The sequence below is a fragment of the Podarcis melisellensis genome (assembly GCF_964234715.1).
Source record: "Podarcis melisellensis genome assembly, chromosome: 2".
Lineage (NCBI taxonomy): Eukaryota > Metazoa > Chordata > Lepidosauria > Squamata > Lacertidae > Podarcis > Podarcis melisellensis.
In genome coordinates, this window is record NC_138529.1 from 105,807,942 (window position 1) to 105,823,168 (window position 15,227).

Below are 15,227 nucleotides of genomic sequence, written 5' to 3' on the forward strand. Positions count from 1 at the left end.
TATTTATTCTCACATTCTCCCTGTGTGGCACTTTAAAATGTACATCAGATAAAACACGTTCTGCTGGAAACAATTTACTACAGGACTCATGGTTTTGCAGCTGTAAAGCAACTGAGGTACAACAGCCTGGCATTGGTATTCTTTAGCTGTATCATAGACACCAGGCTTAACACCTGCCATCCGTGTCCTTTCATTTCAAACAGGAATATTTACGAACAGAGTATTCCATTCTCGTGCTTAGGCTGAATTTGGGCAGGACGGGGAGTTTTGTGTCTCTCTAAAGCATGATAAAGCTTTGATAAATGACCCTTTATTGTGCATTCATATTTTAAATATTGAGTTTGCCCTTTCCTTTATACCCATAACAGCCTGCTGGATAGGTTAGAGTAAGACAGGAGCCGCCAACATGATGCCATCCAGATGTTGGAGCTACAGAACCCATCATGCCTGAGAACGGGCCAGAATCTAGAACCCTGCTCCAGATAAGCTGAGAAAGGGGTAGTGCTATGGGTCTGGAGGGACAGGAACATGGTCCTTCTGGTGGTTGCATGTTAGAGGTGGCCTTGAGAGATTTCCCTTCTATAGCGGTGAATCTGGATCCCAAGTGACCCATTTCCACTGAAAAAGAATTGCAATGGGCTTCACCGAAACAACAATGGGAAAGTCCCAAGCCCAAGTCCCAGGAATTAGCGATATGAAAGAAGAAGTTGGGGCTGGATCAACCTCAAACACCCTATTTCTTTCTCTTCTAAAAAACATGGTTGGCTGGGTTTTTAGGAATATCCTACCATTTCCCAAGCATTTCTGCACCTTTTGCGTGAGGGGAGGGGGACAGGGGTAGCGCAAAATACAGTAGTAAAATTCATGTCAAATTGCTCTTTTTGGGGGTTGCTTTTCATCATCTGGAATGAATTAATCCATTTTCATTACTTTCTATGGGAAAGCACAGGTTGGTTTAAGTTCGTTTTGGTTTAAGACCAGACTTCTGGAACAGATTAAGGTTGTAAACCAAGGTACCACTGTAGTGAGAATCTGGATGCACCCAGAGAGATTTCTAACATATTGGGCAGTGTCCTGCATTGAAGATCTGCCTGCAAAATGGACTTCCATGCATTCAGTAGAACTTCCTCTTCCCTCCAACTGCCCCACAGAACCCTCAAAATCTCAACTGGAGGGTTGGGAACCCCACAAACATATTTTGGGGACTCTTGGAGGAGAGAAGAAAAGTCTTGTTGCACAGGCAGAACTAAGTGTGAGGAGCATTAGACACAATCCATTCTATTAAAAACTGCTCTCTTTTTGTTGTTTATGTTATGTGTACAGTGGATTCAACCCTACAATTTGGCACACCACTTCTCACAAGTCCTCTCCTTGAATCTTCAGTCAAAATTGGGCAAGTGAAGGAGGAATGGGAGAAGGGAATATGTCATGGACTGTGTTCCTTCTGGTTGGACTTCAGCATCAAAGGTCACCTATGGTTTTCCTTGGTGTGATCTTCTTCATGTTCATAGTAGCTCTGGTGGGGAACAGCCTCCTTCTTTTTCTAATCAAGACAGACTCTGGTCTGCAGACCCCAATGTATTTTTTCCTCAGCCAACTAGCCTTCATGGACCTCTGCCAAGTTCTCTCCATTGTTCCCAAAATGACGGTGGATTTTGTAACCCAGAGCTACAGCATTTCACTCTATGGATGTTTTGTACAGATTTCTGTCACAATGCTCATGGGAGGGGCAGAGTGCTTCATCCTGGCAACCATGTCATATGACAGGTATGTGGCTATCTGCAGGCCGCTACAATATCCGGTTCTCATGAGGAGCAAAATCTGCAACATCATGTCAGTTGCTGCCTGGTTTTGCTCTTCTGTGCAGGCTTTGATCTGTTCCCTTTATGTACTGTCTATTCCCTACTGCAAGTCCAATGTGATCAGACACTACATGTGCGATTACCCAGCCCTTGTTCAGTTGTCCTGCTATGACAATTTTGCATTTGATATAACAGAATACGTTGGTAGTTTCGTGATCTTTTTCATCCCCATCTCAATCATCCTGACTTCTTACATAGCCATCCTACTTCAAGTTCTCAGAGCACGTTCCTCTGGAAGTAGCCACAAGGCCTTGGGGACCTGCTTGTCCCATCTGTGTGTTGTGGGGATCTTCTACGTTACGGCCATTTTGACATACATGACACCTGCTGCTTCCTATTCAGCACAAAGGGCCATGATAAACGCTGTGTTTTGTACCATTGTGCCTGCCATGATGAATCCTTTCATATACAGCCTGAGGAACCGGGACGTCTTAGCAGCACTGAGAAAGCTCTTTGCAAGATGCACAATGTGTCAATGATTTCAGCAGGAAACAGAATGGCAGGTACTCTCCCTTTGGAATTTATGCAAGGGCTGAAATTTAGCTGGAAGGAACTTAAGGTGAGAGATGTAAATTTTGTCTAAGGGCACTTCAGATTCTTGTGGTTTTCATGCTACTCAAGTGTGAACCGAGTCTGCAAACCAAAACCTATTTGCAATACCTTAATGTCCTGTTTGCTTTATTAATCCCCCATCTGGAAGCACCCTAACTTTCATTATTGCTGTATGATTGGTGACCACAGCAAAAAATGTACCCCAATATTCATACCGTAGCTTTGTCTCTGAATGAATGTTACTTCCTTTGGTTTAATAATATATACTACAGCTTCAAGCAAGACAATGTGTCCCTGCTGGGGCTGAGCTCCTAAATGGAGATGATAATAACATAATGTACAGGGATAACGTGTAATCTGAAGTGTTTTGAATGCCCTAAAATGTTGTATGAATTCTAAGTATTATCATTCCCCGGTCTCACAAAAATATTTTTTTGCAATAAACTTCAGTGAAGGAGCCAGGCATATTCTAGGCTGCCAGCTCCAGCGATAGGAAAGTCTTCATTGTTCCTGGATCCCTTAGAAGTTAGGTGCTGTGCTGTATTTTGAGAATCCACCAGGCCTTAGGGAACCTGCTTGCCTAATTTGTGTGCAGTGGTATTCTGCTATGGAGCATCTATTTGGAGATATATGGTGTTGATTACTATAGCACCTGCAATGACAAATACTTTCATATATGTCTAGAGGAACTGAGATGTGCTAGCAGGACTGAGAAAATTCTTTGTAAAATATCACATGGTATAAATGATTTTATAGGGCACCGTGCAGAGAGAGTCGTGGTCAAACCACATTGATTTTCCCCACCGTGACTCTTCTCCTGCTTATTGAGGGACAGATTGCTATGGATTGACAGTGCATGGGCTCACATGATCATATTGTCATTCTGTTCTGACCAGTCACCTCTGGTTCCTGTCTTGAACCAAACAGGTTGCAACATGTACAATAACCACCCATGATGATTATTATTTGTATGCCATCCTTTATAATCACATCTGCGAGTACTTGCCTGCTAGCTCTTCTGCTTTCATCCCAACATCAACAAATTCATGGAGGATTAGACTATCAGTGGCTTCCAGCCACAAAGTTGTACCCCCACTGCTGGAGGTCCGTAAGCAAGGAAATAGGGATGCGGGTGGTGCTGTGGGTTAAACCACACAGCCTAGGACTTGCCAATCAGAAGGTTGGCGGTTCGAATCCCCACGACGGGGTGAGCTCCCGTTCCTCGGTCCCTGCTCCTGCCAACCTAGCAGTTCGAAAGCACATAAAAGTGCAAGTAGATAAATAGGTACCGCTCTGGCGGGAAGGTAAACGGCATTTCTGTGCGCTGCTCTGGTTCGCCAGAAGCGGCTTAGTCATGCTAGCCACATGACCCAGAAGCTGTACGCTGGCTCCCTCAGCCAATAAAGTGAGATGAGCACTGAACCCCAGAGTCGGTCATGACTGGACCTAACGGCCAGGGGTCCCTTTACCTTTTAAGCAAGGAAGTGGAGAAGCCATTCCACCCTTGGCCCTCCATAAGTGCCCTGCATCTGGTCAGTTTGGCATGAGTCTTTTTCTTTGCTGAAAAAAATCCTATTTTGGCTTCTTGACTGCTCTTGTGGTTTTTCCTCTTTACCTCTCTCTCGTCCCTATTTGTTTGTCTTGTCATTCCCCGCCCCTTCTTCCTTTGCTGAAATCATTTTTTACAACATCCCTGAGCGCACATCCTAATGAAACATGCTGTGCATGCCTATGCAAATGGGGAGAGTGCTGTGCCGCACAGGTTTTTGAAAGGTGCTGTTATCTGAGGACAAGACACTCACTGGAGTTTCCTCTTGACTCTAGTTGGCCAGTGGGCACCTTCTTCCTACCCCCAATGTATTCTTCCAAGTGAAATTCTGTGGAATAGTGGTAGTGGAATGGTGGAACGGTACCACCCCCATATTGAGACCTTGCTCAATAATTTCCCCACCCCACTGCCAAATGCTCCTTGGAATAGGGAATTGGGGTGAGGGAGAAATCATGACCTGTCTGCCCCCCCTCAAAATCACTGGAATCACTGAAATCCCCCAACCCAATTTTGTAGCCTCCCAGACCAAGGCACAGAATTTTAAGAGCTTTATTCTCAATATATGCAATGCAGGGAGTTGATTAGATGACCCTCAGGATCCCTTCCAACTTTACGTTTCTATTATTCTATGATATACTGTTATGATTGATATATTACAGGGACTGCTAGTTAATAGGAGGACCTTTTTATTGTTCAGTTTCTCAATAATTATTTACAATGTGTGTGGGTTTTTTTGAAAAATAAATATACTAAATGTTTCTGTTGTTTCTGACTTGTTGCAGTACTGCATTACCTCTTTCTATTTTTTTGCAGTTTTACATTTTAATACTTTCTTGTCAACAAATAAAGTTAGTTTTAAACCACTTAGCAGTTTCAGCAACTTTCTGTCACTTCTGCCTATCTCCTTCCTATTGGTGGAAGATAACTTTGATTCAGTTCTCCGAAATTCATACTTTCCTAAGCAGCACACAAACAAATATACATCCAGCTTTCAAATTTTGCAGTTGCAGTTACAATACAGTTCTCCAGCCCCAAAAGTGTTAAAAAATGCATTTGATAAGGTAAGGTGTGCACGAACATGCTTATATTGTAGAAAGTAGCATGTAGAAACGCATCACAATAGGGGAAATTGCTCTGCAAACTGGTTAGGCGAAAATGCATACAGCAACAGGAGGATTAGGAGAAATTCAGATTCGAATGCTAATGAATTTTAACAAGGCCTTTTAAAAAGCCACCCAGCTGTAAACTGATGTAGAATGTGGAGAGCTGAACTTAAAATTGGAAAAATGGGAAACTGAGTTAAACTGAAATGAACAAATTCACCTATGCCTAGTTATTTCCAGTTCCAGTTCTGCTGGTTCTGAGGATAACATCATGGATAGTTTCTTTTTCCTGTCCAATTATTTACACAATATGCATTTTGCACAAAGTCTCTTCAAAGCTGCTAGAACATCACGGTTCCTCAGGCTGTATATGAAAGGGTTCAACATAGCAGGGACAATGGTGGTAAACACTGAGTTAATCATGGACTTTTCCGCTGTATAGGGGGTCATGTACGTAAACATGGCCATTGAATAGAAGATTCCCACCACACACAAATGGGACAAACAGGTCCCCAGAGCCTTGTGGCTACTTCCTGAGGAGCGTGCTCTGAGGACTTGAAGTAGGATGGCTATGTAGGAAGCCAGGATGACTGAGATGGGGATGAGAAGGACCATGAAATTACCAAAGTATGTTGATCTCACAAATGCAGAATTGTCAGAGCAGGACAATTGTATAAGCGCTGGATAATCACACAGGTAATGGTTAATCACATTGGACTTGCAGTAGGGAAGAGGCAGCACATAGAGGGAACAGCTCAGAGCCTGGAACGCAGACCAAAACCAGGCAGCGACTGACATGATGTTGCAGATTTTGCTCCTCATGAGGACCGGATATTGCAGCGGCCTGCAGATAGCCACGTACCTGTCATAGGACATGGTTGCCAGGATGAGGCACTCTGCCCCTCCCAAGAGCAGTGTGACAGAAATCTGGGTGATGCATCCAGAGAGTGAAATGCTGTAGCTCTGGGTTACAAAATCCACGGTCATTTTGGGAACGATGGAGAGAACTTGGCAGAGGTCCATGAAGGCCAGTTGGCTGAGGAAAAAGTACATTGGGGTCTGCAGACCAGAGCTCATTTTAATTAAGAACAGGAGGAGGCTGTTTCCAAGGAGGGCGACAAGGGACATGAAGAGGATGATACCAAGGAAAAGGGTGGGTGACTTCTGATGCTGAAGTCCAACAAGAACAAACTCTGTCCACGATGTTTTATTCTCACTCCCCATTCCTTCTTCATTTGTCCGTATTTTAGCTGAATAAGATACAAGAAGAGAATAGCTGGGGATAGAAATCACATAGTACTTTGAGAGAATTTTAGGTAAACAACCATTAATATTGTAACTGGGGTGGGTGGGAACCCAGGATTTCTAAATAAATGATGCCATCTTCTGTTATCAAGTGTGTTTTTTGTAGGTAGGCTATATGACCCAATTGGATGTGTGTGAGATTCATGATTTACAAGCAAAGAGGTCTTTTAAAAGAGCTGAAATCCTCCTGATTGTAGCCAATTAATCCAGCTCTGGCTCTCTCTTTCAAAAAGCCTGTCATTAATATATTACCCATTACTTTTTTATTTTATTAGTTATCATTTTATCTTGCTGAACGGAGACCCTGTGCAATAGATTTCTGCCTTAACCAACATAAAACATACCTTATGAATGATAAATCAAATGAAAAGTAGATAGAAGAGGGAGGGAAAGCCATGAATGATATATGAGATTAAAAGATGCTAATTCTCACAGATAAAATAATTTAAAATAAAAGGGCTTTGCATGCAACACTAGTTGCTAGATCAGAGAGGAGAGCCACATCACAGTGCCCAGATGGGATACAGGATGTTTTGTTTTTTCAAATAAAGAATGGATTTCCAATTAACTTCTGAGTAAACTGTGGCTGTTTATGGTGTGAAAGCTGCCCAGCACACTTCTGACCACGTGTTTAGCAGAGTTGAAATACAGTCTGTTAGTGAAGCGTGAGGAAATCGGCCCTGAGTCTTGATTGATGAGCAACACACGGTTGTTCTAGGAAGATTACTTTTATTGCATGTCATTAAGCTTAGCGATTGCTATTTACAGAGACTGCTCTGGATCCCCACAGCAGCAGATCTGCTTGCATCTTTTCAGTAGATGAAAAACCGAAACTCTCTCTCAGTCACTCTCACATAACGCACTGTGCATGTCCATGATGTCACTGTCTTATATTTGCACCAGTGCAAACAATCCAGCTACACAGCCAGAGTTTCATCTTACATGCAGAAACTCTTGAAGACAGTTTTCTGAAAATGAATGACTAATGCCCCTGACATAAACATGACTCCCAAATGGAGTATATGTGTAGCTGTCACACCAACAACTGGGAAACACTGGCCTGCAAACGCTCCAATTGGAGAATACCCTTTACCAGACGCGCCATGGGCTTTGAAGACACTCAAATTTGGGATGAAAGGGAGAACCGTGCTAAGAGGAAGGCACACTTGGCAAATCCACACCTTGATCAACTCCCGCCCTGTCCCCACTGTGGAAGGACGTGTGGATCCAGAATTGGCCTCCACAGTCACTTACAGACTCACTGTTAAAACCGTGTTCATGGAAGACAACCTTACTCAGCTATGACTGATTTCTCCCTTGCGTCCTGAGTTCTAGTGTCTTATGATGTCACAGACAGACAGACAGACAGACACACACACACACACACTATCAGTATATATACTTTTTAGTGATATATATATATATATATATATATATATATATATATATATATGTATATATATAGTTTTTCCTTTGCTCTCTTTGCCTGTTTAAGATTCTCTTGCAAAGGATTTTCTTTATGAAAATTCGTGTTGTCACCAAAGAACAATACGAAACAGAAAACGAAAGAAGAATTAGATTGCAATGACAATGAGAAAAGAGTCACATACCTGTGTCTAATGCATGTGTTTGCAACAGCAAGCAGAAAGACAACTTATGTTTTAAAAGAAGCTGGTATATAAGTCCTCTGCTGTAAATTATCAGTGCTCCATCCACTGATTTAATTAAATCTTGCCTATCTCTTCCATAGTATTCCCCTAAGCTAATTGACCACGATTCAGTTTAAAGGGATTCAACGTTTTCCCTGTTGTAGGCAAAAAATGATTTGCAGTACATTCTTTGAAAGAGTTGTTAATCTGAATTATTGACTTACTTTGCCTACATTTTGAAAAGTGGAAATATTTTTATAACTTCAAAAGGAAGGGGGGGAAATCACAATCAATATTTAGTGCCTTAGGGTAGTTAAGTGTTTTCTTGATTGCTTTCCACATATTAAAATATTCAGAATCATAAAGACTGAATTCCTTGTTTTGCAGTCAGTTGCGAAAACAATTCAGACTCTCTGAACTATTAAAAAAATAGTCTCTCTTACATAGGGACATTTTTAAAATCTACATCTGCTGCATCACAACCAGCATTTTCACCAACAGTATTTAAAATCTTCATGAAGAAATGATCACTCTCCTATCCGTTTGGGAATTTTGGCCCCCTGACTTCAATTAAGGCACACTGGAAGCTACAACTCAAACATACTTTCAAAGCATATTTTCCTTATGGAAATTCTTGTTCATTCCCCCCCACCAACCCCAACCCCCCCCACTTTGCTAGATGAAAGGAATGTAAACCACAAACCCACCAAAACTCTAAAGAAATTCTAAAGTGCACAGTAAAAGGTAAAGGACCCCTGACCATTAGGTCCAGTCATGGCCGACTCTGGGGCTGCAGCGCTCATCTCGCTTTATTGGCTGAGGTAGCCAGCATGTGGTACCGCTCATGTGGCCAGCATGACTAAGCCACTTCTGGCGAACCAGAGCAGTGCATGGAAACGCCGTTTACCTTCCCACCAGAGCAGTACTTATTTATCTACTTGCACTTTGATGTGCTTTCGAACTGCTAGGTTGGCAGGAGCAGGGACCGAACAACGGGAGCTCACCCCGTCACGGGGATTCGAACTGCCGACCTTCTGATCGGCAAGCCCTAGGCTCTGTGGTTTAACCCACAGTGCCACCCGCGTCCCTTAAAGTGCACAGAGAATGAGGCAAAAAAGAAAAGAAAAGAAAAGAAAAAAGGAAGCCCCTTTCACAGGGGAAGAGAACTTTGAAGTAACATTCATTATGGTCTTTCTCCACATCTCAGTCATGATAGTGATTGTTAGAACTTCTTCTAACATGTGATAGTGATTGTGACTTCTACATTGCTTCTGCTAATTCTTTACATTTTAGGGGCCAGCAGGAAATGTCAACAAATTCTGACATTTGACCAGCTGGATGCCTTTGAGAGATGGTCAAATTTCAATATTATGTCCATGTTTTAGCAGTAAATATGCAACATGTCCAAAACAGGTCTTGAGAGATCTACTCATGTAGTTCCTGACCAGTGGCCTACAAACATCTTATGAATGCCAGTAACTTGGTAATTGTTGCTGTGTCAGCATTCACTAAGTTTCTGGTATTAATCTTATAAATGTCTTCTAAGGTCTCAAGAAAAAGAAATGTCAGGCTATTTTGAAAGATAATTGACATTTATTATTGCCTAAGGGAAGACACACACACACACTCTACCAGCAAGCATTCAAAATGCTCTGGGATTGCCTTCACATCACATATACATAGAGAGCAATCTAACACTGTTGGAGAGTATGAGTGTATCTCAAAAGTACAGTGGCATCTCTGTTCTAGAACGTCTTGAACCTGAACACTAAGAACCCGAAAGTAAATGCTTCCGTTTTCGAACGCACCTTGCTACTGTCTCATTGAGGCAAGACCTATTGGGAAGAGTTACTGGGATTACTACACCTGCACTGTTTAGTTGTTTTGAATAAAATGTTAATGTCACTGACGCCATGTTTTTATTGTTGACCTACGCTTGACTCTAGCTCCTGACACAGGGTCTGAACTATGTCAGGCGGCAAAGACAGACCAGGAATGAAGCCTTGGGGTCATAAGGTATCCAGCGTGTGGTAGCTATGAAAAAAGGTTAATTCCATGCCAGGGATAATTAGGAAAGGAACTGAAAATAAAATTGAAGATACCAATAGAAATTTATGGTGCGATCACATTTGGAACACTGTATACAGTTCTCATTGCCTCACTTCAAAAAGTACTGTACCTTTCCATCTAGAAGACACCCCTTTGTATAAGACTACCCCTATTTTGGGGGACTCAGATTTAAGAAAATGGGGAGAGATGCCACAGAGTTGTGGAGCTTTTGCACATGTCACAAAATCCACATTCCATCTGTCCCATCACCGTCAGAAGCTGCAAATCGCCCGCCCAACTGCTGGAGCATCAGCCAATCAACACTACCCATTGACAAAGCAACCAATCACACGCAATATAGCCGCTGACAGCTGCAGCAGCAACCAATCAAACGTCCACCCATCATAGCTGTCAACTTTTTCCTTTTCTTGCGAGGAATCCTATTCGGAATAAGGGAATTTCCCTTTAAAAAAGGGAAACGTTGACAGCTATGCCACCCATGTATAAGACGACCCCTACTTTTGAGCATGATTTTAAAACAGTCTTATACATGGGAAAGTATGGTATATTTAGAGTTTGGACTCTGCCGTGGGGATAGACCTCATTCCTTGAATGCCAGGCCATGGCCGAGAGCAGAGCTATGTAAAGCTCAAACTCTCTTGTGTGATATCAAACAGGGACAAGTGCTTGGAGCAGGAATAGCCAGCAGTGAGGGGAGGCACTGTAGGCTCAGCCTCCCAGCACGAGCATCACTGCCATGTACCAGGATGGTAGTAGGGTGGGACAGGGTGGTGGGAAGATTGTGACAGCTTGGGCACACCAGCTTGGCTCTTCCACTTCACTCAAACTGCCCTGCTCTCAGCACTGCCATTCACCACCCCATCACTTTCCCCATAAATAGCAGGGGTGCTGCTGCTGGGAGACCAGGCTTGCAGAACTACCTCTCACCACCAACAGAGCATGTCTTGCAGCAATGCTGCTCTTTGTGTAAGAAGCCTTTCTCTGGATTGTGACTCAGACATTTGATGGGATAATGTAGGTCTGAGCACTGGGCCCAGCCAAAGCCGAAACCAAATAAGGGAGACCTGGACTTTGGCAGAGTCAAGCAGAAACAGCTCTGGGTTGGGCTGTCTGGAGCAATCCGGCACACTCAGGGAGCAGGGAATTGGGTGGGGAGGAAGGGAAGGAAAGCAGTCTCAGTGTGTTCCCCATGAAAGCATTTGGATACTTTTTCTTTCCAATCAAAGGATTAAAATATGTTTGAACAAACTTTGTCGTTATTTTCTTCCAGCAAATCTTCAAAGTCATCCCACTTGGCATCAGTGTTGAATCTGAAATTCTTTTTATGTATGTAATGGGTTTTTCAAAGAGATTTTTATATGTGCAATTATTTAGCGGTTTGTACATATGAAATGGGTATATGAATGTTTTTATTGTATTGTAAAATAGCACTGAGATCCCTTATAGAAAGCAAATCACAGTAGTAGTAGTAGCCTTGTATGTAAGCTCCTAATATTTTTTTTTCTTGTCCAACTATTTACACAATATGCATTTTTCCAAAATTCTCCTCAGAGCTGCTAAAACGTCTCGGTTCCTCAGGCTGTATATGAATGGGTTCAGCATGGCTGGGACAATGGTAATGAACACGGAGTTGATCATAGCCTTTTCTGCTGAATAGGAAGATACGGGTGTCATGTATGTTAAAATGGCCGAACCATAGAAGACCCCCACCACACACAAGTGGGACAAGCAAGTCCCCAGGGCCTTGTGGCTACTTCCGGAGGAGCGGGACCTCACAACCTGAAGGAGGATGGCTGTGTAGGAAGCCAGGATGATTGAGATGGGGATGAGGAATACTAGGAATGTTCCGAGGTATATTGATTTTTCAAATGCAGAATTGTCGGAGCAAGAAAGCTTTAAAAGTGCTGTATAATCACAACCGATGTGTCTAATCACGTTGGACTTGCAGTAGGGAAGAGGCAGCACGTAGAGGGAACAGTTCAGGGCCTGCACAGAAGACCAGAACCAGGAAGCTACTGACATGATGTTGCAGATTTTGCTCCTCATGAGGACCGGATATTGGAGCGGCCTGCAGATAGCCAGGTACCTGTCATAGGACATGGTTGCCAGGATGAGGCACTCTGCCCCTCCCATGACCAGCGTGACAAAAATCTGGACGGCACATCCGTAGAGTGAAATGGTGTAGCTGTGGGTTGCGAAATCCACCGTCATTTTGGGAACAATGGAGAGAACCTGGCAGAGGTCCATGAAGGCCAGTTGGCTGAGGAAAAAGTACATTGGGGTCCGAAGGCCGGAGCTCATTTTAATTAAGAACAGGAGGAGGCTGTTTCCAAGGAGAGCGATAAGCGACATGAAGAGGATGACACCGAGGAAAAGGGTGGGTGACTTCTGATGCTGAAGTCCAACAAGAACAAACTCCGTCCACGATGTTTTATTCTCACTCCCCATTCCTTCTTCATTTGTCCGTATTTTAGCTGAATAAGATACAAGAAGAGAATATGTGGGGAATGGAAGTCACACTTCCCTGTGAAAAAACATAGGTAAAGCACCCTTAATATTATAACTGTGGAGTGGAAACATTTAAAAATAAAACATGCCATCTTCAGTTGCAAGTGGTTTTTGAGGTTAAGCCATGCAGCTAAAACCATCCTGTTGGAGAAATGGAGGAAACCTGGAAAGAGAGGAAATAGATCCAGCCCAGGCTGCCCCTTTCAAAGAGTTTTCCACCATAATGTTACATGCTACTTTTTTTTATTTTATTAGTTATCAGTTTTTGTTTTGATAATTTTTTGCTGTTAAAATTTTATAACACAAATAGAACAATGGAACAGTACAGTATGAACAAACCACACAGAACATCTTGATGAGGAAAGAGATAAATAAATAGAAGAAAAAAGGGTGCAAAACACATCGTTCTCAAATCTCCACTTCTTATGTTGAAGAAATACAAGCCCCCAAAAAATGAATATTAAAAGTCAAAGGGGGAGGGGAATAGTTTATCTGTTTTATCTTACCATATTGTGACCTCCCACAATGGCTTAGCCAACATAAAAACATGTCATATTAACAATAATTAAAAGGGAGAGAGTGAGGAAGTGCAGTATTGTGACACAGCAGTGAGTACTGGGTGGTCTCAGCAGCTTTGCAACCACCCAGAAGTAGCCATTTGGCTTTGTGATGGGCTTCTTGTGGAGCTCTTCACAGCACTTATTAGCAGCTGGGAGCTGGAAAAAATTGGTCATTTGTGTTTTGATGGTCTGACCTATTCACCATTCCCAAAATACAGCCATTGTGCATGGTGGCTCATGGATCAGGAGGAATGATGACCAAGAACAGATCCTGCCAATTTTTTTTATCTTGACAGACTTCTTTAGCCTGATAGCTGTCTCTTCCCAATCATTTGTGCACTGCAACTTTCCCCTTAGCTCTTCCTAAAAGTAAGTTGCTCGTCTTCACTTGACAACATGGCCAGAGGGGAGACACAGGAAAGAAGTGAGTAAGAGAAAGGCTCCCTGGGTGTCTTTGTGTCTCAAAACTCAAAGGTAACTCCCCAGCTAACTAACGCTTTCGGTGAGCAATTTACAATGGTGCCAAGGTTTGAAATGGCCAATTTGCATAGATGCCAATGGCGTGAGTTGCCAGATTGATCTATGATGTTGTTGTTTAGTCGTGTCCGACTCCTCGTGACCCCATGGACCAGAGCACGCCAGGCACTCCTGTCTTCCACTGCCTCCCACAGTTTGGTCAAACTCATGCTGGTATCTTCGCGAACACTATCCAACCATCTCATCCTCTGTCTTCCCCTTCTCCTTGTGCCCTCCATCTTTCCCAGCATCAGGGTCTTTTCCAGGGAGTCTTCTCTTCTCATGAGGTGGCCAAAGTATTGGAGCCTCAGCTTCAGGATCTGTCCTTCCAGTGAGCACTCAGGGACAATTTCCTTCAGAATGGATAGGTTTGATCTTCTTGCAGTCCATGGGACTCTCAAGAGTCTCCTCCAGCACCATAATTCAAAAGCATCAATTCTTCGGCGATTAGCCTTCTTGATGGTCCACTCTCATGGAAATCTTCTGGAAGACGGAGGGTTACCAAACGGCAACCAACAAAAGACCACTTGCTACCTCTCAGCATTGCCTAATGTCCAGGGTTGTTGTGAACAAGACATGGGATTGAGTGGACGTTTGTATTATCATTTGCCACTTTGACACCGGACACTAAAGCGGGTATCAGTGGTGCTATTTTTCTAGAAAAAGGGGTGCTGGAACTCACAACGAACACCTCCCTTGTTTTCTTATAAATGACAATGGCACCCACCTTATTGGTGCTGGAACTGATTTCCGGTGAGTTCCGGCTGAAAAGAAAAAAGCCCTGGGTATCACCCATAGTGCCCTGAGTTAATTGGAGAAATGGTAAACTTTTTTTTTTAAGTAACATTCACATTACTTCAAAGGCTCTGATAAGCACACAGAGGGAACTATATATTCTGCCCAAAGTCAGTGTAGAATATGCCATAGAATTCTGTGTTCGTGTAGATTTCTGTTCTCTGTTGATACACATTTCTGTTTCTGGGATCTTTTTCTCACTTTGAATTTTGTGTTTTGTAAAGATAGGGATGCAACCATATAACTGATACTGAAGCAAGAAAGATCCTTCGCCTCTAACAACAACCCAAACAGATTTGCTCTTCTCGGCACCAGAATTAGGTTCACAATTTCAGGTGTGCTGGTTACACACACACACAAACACTTGTGCCCCCCTCCCTTTGGATTGTGTTTGCCTGTTCCACATTCACTTGCAAAGAATTTTGTGTATGAAAATTGATGTTATCATCATCAGATATGCCAACCACAGAAATTTGTGTTGAAAATGCAACCTATATAAATATTAAACATCACATACCTGTGTCTAACGCTTGTCTTTCTGCCAGTAAGTAGAAAACCGATGTGATTTTTTAGAAGCTGTTGGCCTTTAGATGTTCTGCCGTGAACTTTCAGTGCTCCAGCCATTGAGTTAATTAAATCTTGCTCATGTCCTCCACCCTAAACTATTGACCATAATTCAGTTTAAAAGTGTTACAGCCTTTTTCTTGTTGCAAGCAAAAAATGATTTACAGGACATTCTTTGGAACAGAGTTGTTACT

At 42.8% G+C, this 15,227-nt stretch overlaps 6 protein-coding genes across 6 annotated transcripts in view; 4 read left to right on the forward strand and 2 right to left on the reverse strand.

Moving 5' to 3' along the window:
- The window catches only part of LOC309359310 (olfactory receptor 2V1-like), a gene marked incomplete at its 3' end in the record, with an annotated part of 107,792 nt that overhangs the window by 65,795 nt on the left and 26,770 nt on the right, over positions 1-15,227 (forward strand). The gene's annotated exons all lie outside the window — the stretch shown is intronic.
- LOC309365064 (olfactory receptor 2D3-like) overlaps positions 1-15,227 on the forward strand; it is a 99,084-nt gene that overhangs the window by 62,325 nt on the left and 21,532 nt on the right. The gene's annotated exons all lie outside the window — the stretch shown is intronic.
- Positions 1-15,227, forward strand: part of LOC309365086 (olfactory receptor 2AK2-like) — a 54,080-nt gene that overhangs the window by 22,870 nt on the left and 15,983 nt on the right. The window lies entirely within an intron of this gene.
- LOC309365165 (olfactory receptor 2AK2-like) lies at positions 1,715-2,441 on the forward strand (the record flags this gene model as incomplete). The annotated part of the gene is made up of 1 exon (XM_081903366.1): positions 1,715-2,441. One exon carries the CDS (start codon positions 1,715-1,717, stop codon positions 2,339-2,341), a length of 627 nt encoding a protein of 208 aa, XP_081759492.1. The 3' UTR covers positions 2,342-2,441.
- Positions 5,364-6,119, reverse strand: LOC309359345 (olfactory receptor 2AK2-like; the record flags this gene model as incomplete). The annotated part of the gene is made up of 1 exon (XM_081892895.1): positions 5,364-6,119. One exon carries the CDS (start codon positions 6,117-6,119, stop codon positions 5,364-5,366), a length of 756 nt encoding a protein of 251 aa, XP_081749021.1.
- LOC309359353 (olfactory receptor 2M5-like) lies at positions 11,603-12,538 on the reverse strand (the record flags this gene model as incomplete). The annotated part of the gene is made up of 1 exon (XM_081892909.1): positions 11,603-12,538. One exon carries the CDS (start codon positions 12,536-12,538, stop codon positions 11,603-11,605), a length of 936 nt encoding a protein of 311 aa, XP_081749035.1.